Source organism: Pseudophryne corroboree, chromosome 6, assembly GCF_028390025.1.
Source record: "Pseudophryne corroboree isolate aPseCor3 chromosome 6, aPseCor3.hap2, whole genome shotgun sequence".
Lineage (NCBI taxonomy): Eukaryota > Metazoa > Chordata > Amphibia > Anura > Myobatrachidae > Pseudophryne > Pseudophryne corroboree.
The window spans coordinates 167,476,406-167,491,572 of record NC_086449.1 but is presented as its reverse complement, the minus strand read 5'-3'; the positions used below and the strand labels follow the sequence as shown (position 1 = coordinate 167,491,572).

The window sequence follows — 15,167 nt, the reverse complement described above, 5'->3', positions numbered from 1 at the left end:
CACATTAGTACCATGGGGTATAGACTGGTCCCTTGGGAGCCATGGGCACTTTAAGAGTTTAATAGTGTGGGCTGGCTCCTCCCTCTATGCCCCGCCTACCAGGCTCAGTTTAGAAAATGTGCCCGGTGGAGCCGGTCACAGCTAGGTGAGCTCCTAGGGGCTTTTCTAGTTTCTATTTTTTTTATCTTTAAGATGTTAGGTACAGGGAGGCTGCTGGCAACAGCCTCCCTGCTTCGTGGGACTTAGGGTGGGAGTAGGATCCAACCCTTGAGGTTAATGGCGCCCATCTCCGCTGACAGGACACTGAGCTCCTGAGGGTGGCGATCGCAAGCCCCGAGGCGACCGCTCGCTCCCGCAGCACTGCCGTCACCCCCTAACAGAGCCAGAAGATGCGGTGGTGAGTATGACGCCGGCGCCCCGGTGGGAATGGTGGCACAAGCACTGATACTGCGCTCCGGAGGGCACAGAGGTACAGTGGTGCGGTGCTGTGAGGGGCGCCCTGGGCCAGTGCAATACACTAACACTGGTCACTGAGCTAACAGTGGCTAATCCCACTGTTAGCAACAAACAACCTCCGGCCAGTATAAATATAACTAGAGCGGGAAGACGCGACATTACAGGGGGCGGGGCTTCTCAGAGCGGATCCAGCACTCACCAGCGCCATTTTCTCCCTGCAGATCACACTACAGAGACACTGACAGGGAGCGTTGCCCTCCACTTCACTCCAGTTATCCTCTGCGGTACCAGGGCGTTATAGAAGGGGGGGGGGGGGGGGGGTAGTGTTATTCACTGTTTAATCTATTAAGGTTACTCAGTCAGCGCCAGGCATTTATTGTTAATAACTGCCTTATACTCTGTCTCTCTCTGAAGGTACTTGGGGAAAACTGTGTCTGACATTTTCCTGTGTGTGTGTGTATGTTATATATCTCACATTACCATGTCTAGGGACTCTGTATCTTGTGCAGCAGAGTGTGTGTCCTCTCCAGAGGAGTCTATTCCATGTACTAAGGAATGCAATGTACTGTCTCAGCCTTCTGAATCCGAACCCCCATGGGTGGCTTCTCTTAAGGGAATGATATCCCAGATAGATTTCAACTAGGATAGCTCATAATGAGGCTGAAGCACAGGTTTTGAAAAGATCTGTAGAGGTTTTGTCTTATTCTGCTCCTGCTACCTCATCCAAAGCCCCTGATATATATCCTAAAAAGCGTGCTCTTGCCCAAATAATGCAAGTCGACACGGATACCGACTCTGATACAGGAGACGGTGTTGGGGATATCCTGGGGGGTGAGGCATTCCTTGCTAAGGGGGTGCAACTCATGATTGAGGCTATTAGGGACATTTTACACATTACTGGTAAGGTACCTGAGCAGGTAGAGGAGGCTTACTTTACTGACACTACATTCCCTGCGTCTAAGGAATTAAACGCATTGTTTGAAAAATCCTGGGAAAACCCAGAGAAATTCCAGATCCCTAAAAGGGTTCTCATTGCTTTTCCTTTCCCTGAGGAGGATAGGAAAAAGTGGGAAAACCCGCCGGTAGTAGACTCTTCTGTTTCTAGATTGTCTAAGAAGGTGGTTTTGCCTGTCCCTGGGTCCACCGCTTTGAGAGAGCCGGCTGACCGCAAGATTGAGACTACACTCAAATCTTTATACACAGCAAATGGCGTAGCTTTAAGACCCACTATTGCTTGTGCATGGATTTCTAAAGCCATAGTAAAGTGGTCAGGCACTTTACTAGAGGAGTTAGATTCTATGGATAGAAGTGACATTGAACTGTTTTTACGTCACATACAGGATTCTGCAGGTTTCATGGTGGAAGCTATGAAAGACCTTGGACATCTGAATTAGATAGCTGCGTCCAATGGTCTGCGGATGCGGAATCCAAGAAAACTGTGGAGAACCTACCATTCACAGGCAGGCTCTGTTTGGGGAAGTGTTAGATGCGCGGATCTCCACGGCAACTGTGGGTTAGTCAACTTTTCTTCCCTCTGCTACACCACCGACTAGGAAATCATATCCTACGTCTGCTATGCAGTCCTTTCGGACCGCTAAAGTTAAAATCTCCCTCCACTTTCTTTAGAGGTGGTCGGGGGAAATCCCGAAAACCTGCACCCACAGGTTCCCAGTTGAAACTCCACCGTAGGAAACACCCAGAAATGCCCCCTTCCTGTCAATCTTCTTGTGGCCGTCAGTGCGACTGAAAACTTCGCTAGAACCTGTGCTAAACAACAAATGCCTTTGTACCTGTACGTTGCGCGTGCGCATTGCGGAGCTTACACATGCGCAGAAATGCTGATTTTTTTTTAGCCTGATCGCTGCGCTGTGAACAACGGCAGCTATCGATCAAACCGGGAATGACCCCCTTAATCGGGTAGTATGACCTAGGGAAGTTAAGAGGCTGGTTGGGACTTTCAATATGAGAGTTCTAAGGGAACTCTTGAAGGTTTGGAAGTAGAGGGAAGTCTTATGAGGCATTTCAGAGTGGGTACAGTCTGAGAGCTACTTTAATTGTGAATAAGTGCAGGTAATTAGTGGAGGGGTCAAGTAGGGAGGTATTTTGAGACAACTGAAGATATGCTTGTTGGTTTACTTTTGTTGATAGCCTTATATGGAAGCATAAAGTATTTTATATTGGATTCTGTAAAGTATAGGTAACCAATTGAGAAACTGACTGAGCAAAAGATTATTTTATGGACAAATTCCGTCTAGTCGCTGCAATCAAGATGCATTTTAGATGTGATTCTGGTTAGGGGAAGACTGACAAGGAGGGAATTCATCTTCATTTGGTTGTATGGCTCCACATATTCCGTAGCACCTGACTTAAATGACATATGGGAAGCCCGTAAGCATAATGGTTGTGTATACAATTAAGCAGAATAATAAATCACATGGCATACAATGTAAATGTTAGTGGACAGACATGAGACAGAAGGTAGAGAAGACCGTGCCTATAAGATCTTGCATTCTACAGGTGGGGGTGAAGAGAGACCTTAGGATCAAGGTGAATTGGCAGTGTGGGGGGGGATACATGGAAAGCAATCGGTGAACTAAAGGCAGTAGCTGGGCAGTTTAAGACTGTGTGATGGCAGGGTGGTTTTGAGGGAGTTCAAGCAGAGAAAAGTAGAGTAGGACAGACCCGGGTATAGGATCCAGAGAATAACAATGGTTGACCTCCCCCCCCCCCCCCCCCCCCCCCTTGGTTACAACAGAAAAAAAAAAGAGACCTATCGACTCCCAGTCTGCCATTGCTTGTGAAAAACCATTGGATCTCCGCCATTGGAGGCAAACCATCGATGGCTAATGCTAAATGCATTTACCGCTCATGGATGGAGAGTCACAGTTAAGCAGGAAGGGTAAGATTACAGGACTTTATCCGGGCTTCACCCACTCTGTGGAATGCCCTCCCACGCACAGTAAGACTCGCCTCTAGTCTCCAAACCTTTAAATGTTCCCTGAAAACTCACCTCTTGAGACAAGCCTATCAAATTCCAGACCCACCCACATAACCTTCAGTGCTTCCCTATCTAATTACATCCTCTGTAGAGTATTCATAACATCACATATCTTGTCTTTAGTCTCACACCCTCCTGACACTTGGCCAACTTTGTGGGGGTATCATCATACAACCCATTAAGAACCTAGCAATCTGGTGGACCATTATGCAATAGGTAGCATCTATCCTTGTGTATCAATGCCTATTTCCCTATAGATTGTAAGCTTGCGAGCAGGGCCTTCCTACCTCTGTCTGTCTGTTTTTTTACCCAGTTTTGTTCTATTACTGTTATAATTGTAAAGCGCAACGGAATATGCTGCGCTATATAAGAAACTGTTAATAATAATAATAATCTCCAGTTGATAGTGATCACAGAAGGGTTGAGTAGACATTAGATGGCAGATGCTGTAGCGTACGGTTGCGGGGTAGAGTCATTAAGCACGGTATCAGGTGAAGAGGTTTTGGCTATGAGAGTCGGGATGGTGGAGACAACTGATATTTCCATGCATCTGCAAAATGTTTCTTAAAAGTGAAAATACAGGTGGTAGGATTCTAACCTAATGCACTGAGCCTGTGTGCATTTACTATGTTAGTATATATTTATGGTGCTGTTTTCCAGTTTTTAACATATTGTTCAGCCTCCCTACACTTGTCAAAAACTGTGTGTGTACAGGTCTGTTTGCTTCCATTTTATGTTAACACGGTCACACTTTGAACAGAGCATTGCACAGCTGATTCCAGTGCTTGTGTTTTTATTCTATTACATTGTCTTTGTGTCTATCATTAATCTGAATTTCTCCAGAACAGTAATCAATAACTAGCTAGTGTCCCCATGTAATGGGATCCTGGGGCTTGTCTGGTCCTTTGTCTTGCAGTTCTAGTCACCTCTGATATGTGCATGTATTAATTCCTGGTTACTCTGTTGTCTTTCAGGGGAAAAAAGTAGACGGCTCCGTTAATGCATATGCCATAAATGTGTCTCAAAAGAGAAAATACAGGTACGATTCAAAATCTAACCTAATGATGTGATCCTGTTTGCATTACATATATTATATATGGTCATTTTTTCCAATACGTGTACATGGAGAGCTAGAACCCAGGGGGTGAGATTCAAATGTCCGTCCTCCCATCCCACCCACCGGCAGTATTCACATGTTGCTGCCGACGGGCGCAAAATCAGCATTTCAGCTTGCTACCCCCGAGGGTTGCGAGCTGAAATGCTTGAGAGGTGCCCAAACAGGACTTCTCGCGTCATGCCAAATAGTTTAGTCGGGTTTAGCCGCTTTGCGCGGCTAGATCAGACTGCTCTGTGTGCGATCAGTGCAAAAACGGTGACATTTGAATATCGCCCCTTGCGATCTCATGTCACTTTCGACAGGCGATAGGGGACGATAACATTTATATCTTGCCCAGGGAGTCCTCTATAGTATTGTAATCAATTTGCCGGCGGTCAGGATACCGACGCCTGAATCCCGACAGCCGACAACCGGAATCCTGGCGCACAGGGGCTATTCCCACTCGTGAGTGTTCACGACACCCATAGAGTGAGAATAGAACCTGTGGCGAGCGCAGCGAGCCCTCAAGAGGACTCTTAGCACTCGCCCCGCTGCCGGCATTCTGGCGGGCAGGTTACTTCTGTCGGGATCTTTACAGCCGGCATCCTGCCCACTGGTAAATAGTATGTAACCCGTAACTGAGGACATTGGGTATGGGTGACCGGTTGCTGGGATCCCGGCAGTCAGCATACTGACACGGGATCCCAGCTGCCAGAATGCCAGCATGGGGGCGAGCGCAACGAATGTCGTTGTGGGGTCGCTGCGCTCACCACAGGTTCTATTCCCACTCTATGGGTGTCGTGGACACTCCCGAGTGGGAATAGTCCTCTGCCCCCTGCTGGCATTCTGGCACCCAGGATCCCGGCGTCTGTATGCTAACCGCCAGAATCCTGATCGCCGGGATGGGGACTACATCCCAACTAAGGTGTATGTGCTAGTAAGATGCAAAAGAAATAATGTTTATAAAATGGTCACAACAGTCCTGACAAAAAATAGTTCAATGGAACAAACTGACTTTAAGTAATAACATGCCTAATGGCAAATCAAAGCAAGTTATTTCTATTGTCATATCATCATCTTTGCTTTCTATACAAACATCACTACCACCTATTTCTCTGACGTCCTAGTGGATGCTGGGAACTCCGTAAGGACCATGGGGAATAGCGGCTCCGCAGGAGACTGGGCACAAAAAGTAAAAGCTTTAGACTAGCTGGTGTGCACTGGCTCCTCCCCCTATGACCCTCCTCCAAGCCCCAGTTAGATTTTTGTGCCCGAACGAGAAGGGTGCAAGCTAGGTGGCTCTCCTGAGCTGCTTAGAAGTAAAAGTTTAAATAGGTTTTTTATTTTCAGTGAGTCCTGCTGGCAACAGGCTCACTGCATCGTGGGACTAAGGGGAGAAGAAGCGAACTCACCTGACTGCAGAGTGGATTGGGCTTCTTGGCTACTGGACATTAGCTCCAGAGGGACGATCACAGGTTCAGCCTGGATGGGTCCCGGAGCCGCGCCGCCGGCCCCCTTACAGAGCCAGAAGAGCGAAGAGGTCCGGAGAAAGCGGCGGCAGAAGACGTTCCTGTCTTCAAATAAGGTAGCGCACAGCACTGCAGCTGTGCGCCATTGCTCTCAGCACACTTCACACTCCGGTCACTGAGGGTGCAGGGCGCTGGGGGGGAGCGCCCTGAGACGCAATAAAAACGATATAAAAACCTTATATGGCTAAAAAAAATGCATCACATATAGCTCCTGGGCTATATGGATGCATTTATCCCCTGCCAGTTTCCTGAAAAAAGCGGGAGAAAAGGCCGCCGTGAAGGGGGTGGAGCCTTTCTCCTCAGCACACAAGCGCCATTTTCTTTCACAGCTCCGCTGGAAGGACGGCTCCCTGACTCTCCCCTGCAGTCCTGCACTACAGAAACAGGGTAAAACAGAGAGGGGGGCACTATTGGCAGCTAATATATAAATACAGCAGCTATAACAGGGAGTAACACTTATATAAGGTTATCCCTGTATATATATAGCGCTCTGGTGTGTGCTGGCAAACTCTCCCTCTGTCTCCCCAAAGGGCTAGTGGGGTCCTGTCCTCTATCAGAGCATTCCCTGTGTGTGTGCTGGGTGTCGGTACGATTGTGTCGACATGTATGAGGAGGAAAATGATGTGGAAGCAGAGCAATTGCCTGTGTTAGTGATGTCACCCCCTAGGGAGTCGACACCTGACTGGATGGTAGTAATTAAAGAATTACGTGACAATGTCAGCACTTTGCAAAAAACTGTTGACGACATGAGACAGCCGACAAATCAATTAGTGCCTGTTCAGGCGTCTCAGACACCGTCAGGGGCGCTAAAACGCCCGTTACCTCAGATGGTCGACACAGACCCTGACACGGATACTGAAAAAAAACTGCTGATTTCTAATAAATTATTGGCACTATACCCTTTCCCGCCAGAGGTTAGGGCACGTTGGGAAACACCCCCTAGGGTAGATAAGGCGCTCACACGCTTATCAAAACAAGTGGCGTTACCGTCTCCTGATACGGCCGCTCTCAAGGAACCAGCTGATAGAAGGCTGGAAAATATCTTAAAAGGTATATACACACATACCGGTGTTATACTGCGACCAGCGATCGCCTCAGCCTGGATGTGCAGCGCTGGAGTGGCTTGGTCGGATTCCCTGACTGAAAATATTGATACCCTGGATAGGGACAGTATATTATTAACTATAGAGCATTTAAAGGATGCATTACTATATATGCGAGATGCACAGAGGGATATTTGCACCCTGGCATCTAGAGTAAGTGCGATGTCCATTTCTGCCAGAAGAACGTTATGGACGCGACAGTGGTCAGGTGATGCGGATTCCAAACGACATATGGAAGTATTGCCGTATAAAGGGGAGGAGTTATTTGGGGTCGGTCTATCGGACCTGGTGGCCACGGCAACGGCTGGAAAATCCACCTTTTTACCCCAGGTCACCTCTCAGCAGAAAAAGACACCGTCTTTTCAAACCCAGTCCTTTCGTCCCTATAAGGGCAAGAGGGAAAAAGGCCGCTCGTTCCTGCCCCGGGGCAGAGGAAGGGGAAAAAGACTGCACCATGCAGCCTCTTCCCAGGAGCAGAAGCCCTCCCCCGCTTCTGCCAAGTCCTCAGCATGACGCTGGGGCTCTGCAAGCAGACTCGGGCACGGTGGGGGGCCGTCTCAAGAATTTCAGCGCGCAGTGGGCTCACTCGCAAGTGGACCCCTGGATCCTGCAGGTAGTATCACAGGGGTACAAATTGGAATTCGAGACGTCTCCCCCTCGCCGGTTCCTGAAGTCTGCTCTACCAACGTCTCCCTCCGACAGGGAGGCAGTATTGGAAGCTATTCACAAGCTGTATTCCCAGCAGATGATAATCAAGGTACCCCTCCTACAACAGGGAAAGGGGTATTATTCCACGCTGTTTGTGGTACCGAAGCCGGACGGCTCGGTGAGACCAATTTTAAATCTAAAATCTTTGAACACTTAAATAAAAAGGTTCAAATTCAAGATGGAGTCACTCAGAGCAGTGATAGCGAACCTGGAAGAAGGGGACTGTATGGTATCTCTAGACATCAAGGATGCTTATCTCCATGTCCCAATCTACCCTTCTCACCAAAGGTACCTCAGGTTTGTGATACAAAACTGTCATTATCAGTTTCAGACGCTGCCGTTTGGATTGTCCACGGCACCACGGGTCTTTACCAAGGTAATGGCCGAAATGATTCTTCTTCGAAGAAAAGGCGTATTAATTATCCCTTACTTGGACGATCTCCTGATAAGGGCAAGGTCCAGGGAACAGTTAGAGGTCGGAGTAGCACTATCTCAGGTAGTGCTACGTCAGCACGGGTGGATTCTAAATATCCCAAAATCACAGCTGATTCCAACAACACGTCTACTGTTCCTAGGGATGATTCTGGACACAGTCCAGAAAAAGGTGTTTCTCCCGGAGGAGAAGGCCAGGGAGTTATCCGAGCTAGTCAGGAACCTCCTAAAACCAGGACAAGTGTCAGTGCATCAGTGCACGAGAGTCCTGGGAAAAATGGTGGCTTCTTACGAAGCGATTCCATTCGGAAGATTCCATGCAAGAACTTTTCAGTGGGATCTGCTGGACAAATGGTCCGGATCGCATCTTCAGATGCATCAGCGGATAACCCTATCTCCAAGGACAAGGGTATCTCTCCTGTGGTGGTTACAGAAGGCTCATCTTCTAGAGGGCCGCAGATTCGGCATTCAGGATTGGATGCTGGTAACCACGGATGCCAGCCTGAGAGGCTGGGGAGCAGTCACACAGGGAAGAAATTTCCAGGGCTTGTGGTCAAGCATGGAAACGTCTCTTCAGATAAATATCCTAGAGCTAAGGGCCATTTACAATGCCCTAAGTCAAGCAAGGCCTCTGCTTCAGGGTCAACCGGTATTGATCCAGTCGGACAACATCACGGCTGTCGCCCACGTAAACAGACAGGGCGGCACAAGAAGCAGGAGGGCAATGGCAGAAGCTGCAAGGATTCTCCGCTGGGCGGAAAATCATGTGATAGCACTGTCAGCAGTGTTCATTCCGGGAGTGGACAACTGGGAAGCAGACACGACCTCCACCCGGGGGAGTGGGGACTTCATCCAGAAGTCTTCCAAGTGATTGTAAACCGTTGGGAAAAACCAAAGGTGGACATGATGGCGTCCCGTCTCAACAAGAAACTGGACAGATATTGCGCCAGGTCAAGGGACCCTCAGGCAATAGCGGTGGACGCTCTGGTAACTCCGTGGGTGTTCCAGTCGGTATATGTGTTCCCTCCTCTTCCTCTCATACCAAAAGTACTGAGAATCATAAGAAGGAGAGGAGTAAGAACGATACTCGTGGCTCCGGATTGGCCAAGAAGAACTTGGTACCCGGAGCTGCAAGAGATGCTCACGGAGGACCCGTGGCCTCTACCTCTAAGGAAGGACCTGCTCCAGCAGGGACCTTGTCTGTTCCAAAACTTACCGCGGCTGCGTTTGACGGCATGGCGGTTGAACGCCGGATCCTGAAGGAAAAAGGCATTCCAGATGAAGTCATCCCTACCCTGATCAAGGCCAGGAAGGATGTAACTGCAAAACATTATCATCGCATTTGGCGAAAATATGTTGCGTGGTGTGAGGCCAAGTAGGCCCCTACGGAGGAATTTCAACTGGGTCGTTTCCTACATTTCCTGCAAGCAGGATTGTCTATGGGCCTAAAATTAGGATCCATTAAGGTTCAAATCTCGGCCCTGTCGATCTTCTTCCAGAAAGAACTGGCTTCAGTGCCTGAAGTTCAGACGTTTGTCAAAGGGGTACTGCATATACAGCCTCCTTTTGTGCCTCCAGTGGCACCTTGGGATCTCAATGTAGTTTTAGGGTTCCTAAAATCACATTGGTTTGAACCACTTGCCACAGTGGATTTGAAATATCTCACATGGAAAGTGGTAATGCTGTTGGCCCTGGCTTCAGCCAGGCGCGTATCAGAATTGGCGGCTTTATCCTATAAAAGCCCTTACCTGATATTTCATTCGGATAGGGCGGAATTGAGGACTCGTCCTCAATTTCTCCCTAAGGTGGTTTCAGCGTTTCACATGAATCAACCTATTGTGGTACCTGTGGCTACTAGGGACTTGGAGGACTGCTGGACGTAGTCAGGGCCCTGAAAATATATGTTTCCAGGACGGCTGGAGTCAGAAAATCTGACTCGCTGTTTATACTGTATGCACCCAACAAGCTGGGTGCTCCTGCTTCTAAGCAGACGATTGCTCGTTGGATTTGTAGTACAATTCAACTTGCACATTCTGTGGCAGGCCTGCCACAGCCAAAATCTGTAAAAGCCCATTCCACAAGGAAGGTGGGCTCATCTTGGGCGGCTGCCCGAGGGGTCTCGGCTTTACAACTTTGCCGAGCAGCTACTTGGTCAGGGGCAAACACGTTTGCTAAATTCTACAAATTTGATACCCTGGCTGAGGAGGACCTGGAGTTCTCTCATTCGGTGCTGCAGAGTCATCCGCACTCTCCCGCCCGTTTGGGAGCTTTGGTATAATCCCCATGGTCCTTACGGAGTTCCCAGCATCCACTAGGACGTCAGAGAAAATAAGAATTTACTTACCGATAATTCTATTTCTCATAGTCCGTAGTGGATGCTGGGCGCCCATCCCAAGTGCGGATTGTCTGCAATACTTGTATATAGTTATTGTTACAAACAAATCGGGTTGTTTATTGTTGGAAGCCATCTTTTCAGAGGCTCCTACGGTTATCATACTGTTAACTGGGTTCAGATCACGAGTTGTACGGTGTGATTGGTGTGGCTGGTATGAGTCTTACCCGGGATTCAAGATCCTTCCTTATTATGTACGCTCGTCCGGGCACAGTATCTTAACTGAGGCTTGGAGGAGGGTCATAGGGGGAGGAGCCAGTGCACACCAGCTAGTCTAAAGCTTTTACTTTTTGTGCCCAGTCTCCTGCGGAGCCGCTATTCCCCATGGTCCTTACGGAGTTCCCAGCATCCACTACGGACTATGAGAAATAGAATTATCGGTAAGTAAATTCTTATTTTTCCATGACAGCATTAAGTTGGTGTATACTGTTTTACCTGTAATAGTAGACTCTTTAGGTTGTTTCCAGCTAGAAAGGCACTAGGCATTCTCACTTGCTTTCATAGCAGCAGGTTGTACTGCAGGTGTTACACGTAGGCCGTCTCTTCATAGTTTAATCATTTGTAAGATGTGGAAAGGACTTAACCCACTTCCCTACAGCTTGGCCTGTCTGCTTTAGATCAGTATAAGCAAATGCTTACGGCGGTATAACAGTTACCTCCGTTGCCTGCGTATTATAACACTAGAACCCCAACATGTGGGACGGAAACAGTATGATGCCTTTACTCCCATGTGCTGCTACCTTATGTCTGGGATACATTTTACTGGGCCATGTGGGAGTAGAGACCAGCAGGACTTAGTGGAAGGTGCAGGGTTCCCCAGCAGCTTAGGGGAGTGATGCATGGTGTGCCTGTCGTATGAAACAAAGTACATGCTTCAATTTAGAAAACATAGAATATGCGTATTTAAGGTTGATTAAATTTATTTTCTTTATGTATTTATGCACTATTATAGAACTATGCACCTCCATCTGTATAGTAACCCTGATGAGTTAGACAAAAAAAAAATACTTGTAGCTTAGAGGATAATGCTGTTAAGCCTTTTGTTAGATTTACTAAAGCCAAAAGTAAAAAGTGGTGGTGTTGCCCATAGCAACTCCTCAGATTCTAGCTATCCTTTCTCCTGCATCTTAGAATCTGATTGGTTGCTATGGGCAAAACAACCACTTTTCATTTTTAGAAAAGCTGGGGTTAGCAATGTTCCTGTGTGACAAATGTAACAAGCAAGACCTAATTTAGTGTGCCAAGATAACACTGAATTTGGCCTGGTCATATTAACAGCATTGGAGAAATTGTGATGTAATGTACGTGCAAATGCGTTTCCATGACAACAGAAGTAGGTTTCTGTTTTGGCCCTATACAGTTATTTATTTATCTAACGTCCTAGTGGATACTGGGGAAATGTACTTTAGTACCATGGGGTATAGATTGGGTCCGCTGGAGCCTGGCTCTTTAAAACCTTTAGTGTCTGTATGTGTGTGCTGGCTCCTCCCCTCTATGCCCTTCCTACCAGACTCAATTTAGAAAAATGTCCCCAAGGAGCTGGGTCCATTTCTCTGGAGCTCCAGAGAGTTTCCTTTATTTTTATTTTAGTCACTTATTTTCAGATAGTACTGGTTGGCAACCAGGCTACCTGCTTCGTGGGACTTAGAGGGGGGACTGAACCAACCTCCTGAGGGTTAATGGTTCGTAATCCCAGCTGCCAGGACACTGAGCTCCTGAGGTGCTGTTTCACACACCAATATTGAGTGTGCCAGCAGCTAGCCGCCACCCTCTAACAGATGGCGAAGATCTTCAGGTGCGGTGAGTGTTAACACTGGGGTCCCGGTTAGCGGGTCCCCGATGCGGTTTGGTGGCATGTCAAGCGGCGGTCACGGGCCATGAGCTGTGGTGCCCGCCGCAGACTACCCTGGCTCAGGGCTTATGCTCTACAGTACTCACTGTCAATTAGGCTTTGTGTGTACTGTTTTATGTTGAAATCAGCCAGTATAAACATTAATAAGACCGTGCGCTATTACAAGGGGCGGAGCTTCCCGGAGAGGGGGACCAGAGGCGGGAAGGCGATATTTCCTGCTGCTGCAGATAATCAAGGCTGCATGCACGCTGCTCCTCCATGGACCCACACTGTTGCAGACTCTGTACTGGTGCCAGGGGGTCATAGCAGGGGGGGGAGCACACCAGCGGTAGCACCGCTGCACATCTATAAGGTTTTACACATAATTTCACACACTGCACTGCTGTGTTTTGTGTGCTGGTCTCAGTTTCTCTGTGTCACTCCAGGGGCTCTCTAGGGTCTGTGTGAAGGTTTTTTGAGTGAGCTGCGCTGTATTACGGTTGTGTAAATATGTCTGTTGACATGGTTATGTGTGCTGCTTGTAACTCTATCCCTTCTTCAGCGGGGTCCCTCATGTGTGAATAGTGTTCCTTATCTCCACAGGGACACAGTTCACAGGCACCTGACTGGCTAGATAATTTTCAAAGCATGATTCAGAATGTAAATTCAGAATTGGCTGCAGCTAAAAAAGAGAGACAGATGTTAAAACAGTCTATTGATTGCATGGCTAAAGCAGCAGATACCAGAAAGGCTTCTCATCCCCCTCTGTTGGTTTTACATAAACGCTTACTGCCACAGGTGCTCCAGTCTGATTCTGATTCTGATCCGCCTGATGTGGATGATGATATGGATGAGGACAGCTGTATGTCCCCCTGCAGTGGAGGCCCTCATTTATGCTGTAAGAGAGGTTCTTAACATACCAGATCAGAAAGCAGAACCAGATGAGGAGTTGTACTTTAATGTTAGACCCAAGACCTCAGCCACTTTTCCTGTGTCTAAGGAATTAAACTCCCTGGCCAGGGAGGCATGGGTAAACCCTGACAAGAAATGTAAAATTCCTCAGAGGTTTTTATCTACTATCTACCTCCCAGCTGAGGACAGGAAGGTATGGGAAAACCCCCCGTCAGTTGATACGTCTGTATCCAGACTGTCTAAGAAATTGGTACTGCTGGTGCCAGGGGCTATATCCCTTAAAGACCCTGCTGACTGTAAAATTGAGACCACTCTCAAGGCAATATTTATGGCAGCAGGCGTAGCACAGCGCCCCACAATAGTTTGTGGGTGGATTTCCAGGGCAGTACTCAAGTGATCGGATAATATGATCAATGGATTAGAGACACTGCCCCAGGATGAGGTCATTACTCTGCTGCAACACATACAGGATGCTGCAAATTTTATAAGAGAGGCTATAAAGGATTTGTGCAAGATAAATGGCTGCACTACTGCTATGGCAGTTTCGGCATGCATAGCTCTGTGGTTACGTCAATGGTCAGCGGATGCGGATTCCAAAAAGGGTGTAGAAAATCTTCCCTTTACAGGTGATGCCTTGTTTGGGGACGAATTAAATAAATGGATCTCCCAGACAACGGCAGATTAGTCTACCTATCTGCCATCGGTTGCACCACCTGCTAGACGTTCTTACACAGGACCTTCCTTGCAGTCCTTTTGTGTGGCAAGGTTCATAGGCAGGGTTCGAGGGTTCTCCACTATTCCCAGAGTATCTCATGGTAAGTCCCGTAAACCTGAAACTGCTGCATCTCTCGACCAGACCACCGGATCCCCTGCCGCTAAGCCTTCCACGTGACGGTTGGCCCCAGCAGCAAGGTGACTTTCAGGTGGCTGCTCGCCTTCAACACTTCGCCCACGTGTGGGCGAAGTCCTGCCGGGATCCTTGGGTGAGGGACCTCATTTCCCAGGGATACCGGCTGGAATTTCAAGCACTTCCTCCTCACAGATTTTTCAAATCGGGCTTACCAGTTTTGCCCACTGCAAAAGTTACCTTGCAAGAGGCTATTCAAAAAATTTTGCGGACAGGGGTGGTGGTTCCGGTACCTCTGGTGGTTCCGGTACCTCCTCCGTTACACAACAGGGGTTTTTACTCCAGCCTTTTTGTCGTTCCAAAACCAGACTGTTCAGTGCGACCCATCTTAAACCTGAAGTCTCTAAACCCGTATCTGCGGGTGTTCAAATTCAAGATGGAATCTCTGCGGGCAGTGGTGTCCGGTCAGGAGGAGGGGGAATTCCTGGTATCTTTAGATGTCAAGGATGCTTACATACACATTCCCATGTGGCCCCCTCATCAGGCTAACCTCACGTTCGTCATCGTGGATGACCATTTCCAGTTTCAGGCCTTGCCCTTTGGATTGTCCACAGCTCCGAGGGTCTTCACCAAAGTCATGGCGGAGATTATGCTGTAACTGCGCATGATGGGAGTCAACATTGTCCCCTACTTGGACGATATCTTGATAAAGGCTATGTCCAGGGAGCGTCTACTGCACAGCATCGATCTGACGACTCGCCTGCTTACGGATCATGGGTGGATCCTAAATTTTTTAGAAATCTCACCTGTAACCGACCCAACGTCTTCAGTTCCTGGGAATGATACTGGATACAGTCTCTCAA

The 15,167-nt window shown here is 48.1% G+C and overlaps 1 protein-coding gene across 1 annotated transcript in view; it reads left to right on the top strand.

Annotated features, from left to right (window-relative positions):
• The window catches only part of SNRNP27 (small nuclear ribonucleoprotein U4/U6.U5 subunit 27), a 135,253-nt gene that overhangs the window by 105,856 nt on the left and 14,230 nt on the right, over window positions 1–15,167 (top strand). The window contains exon 5 of the mRNA XM_063932098.1: window positions 4,429–4,493. Coding sequence (XP_063788168.1) covers window positions 4,429–4,493 — 65 coding nt within the window. The remainder of the gene's footprint in view (window positions 1–4,428; window positions 4,494–15,167) is intronic.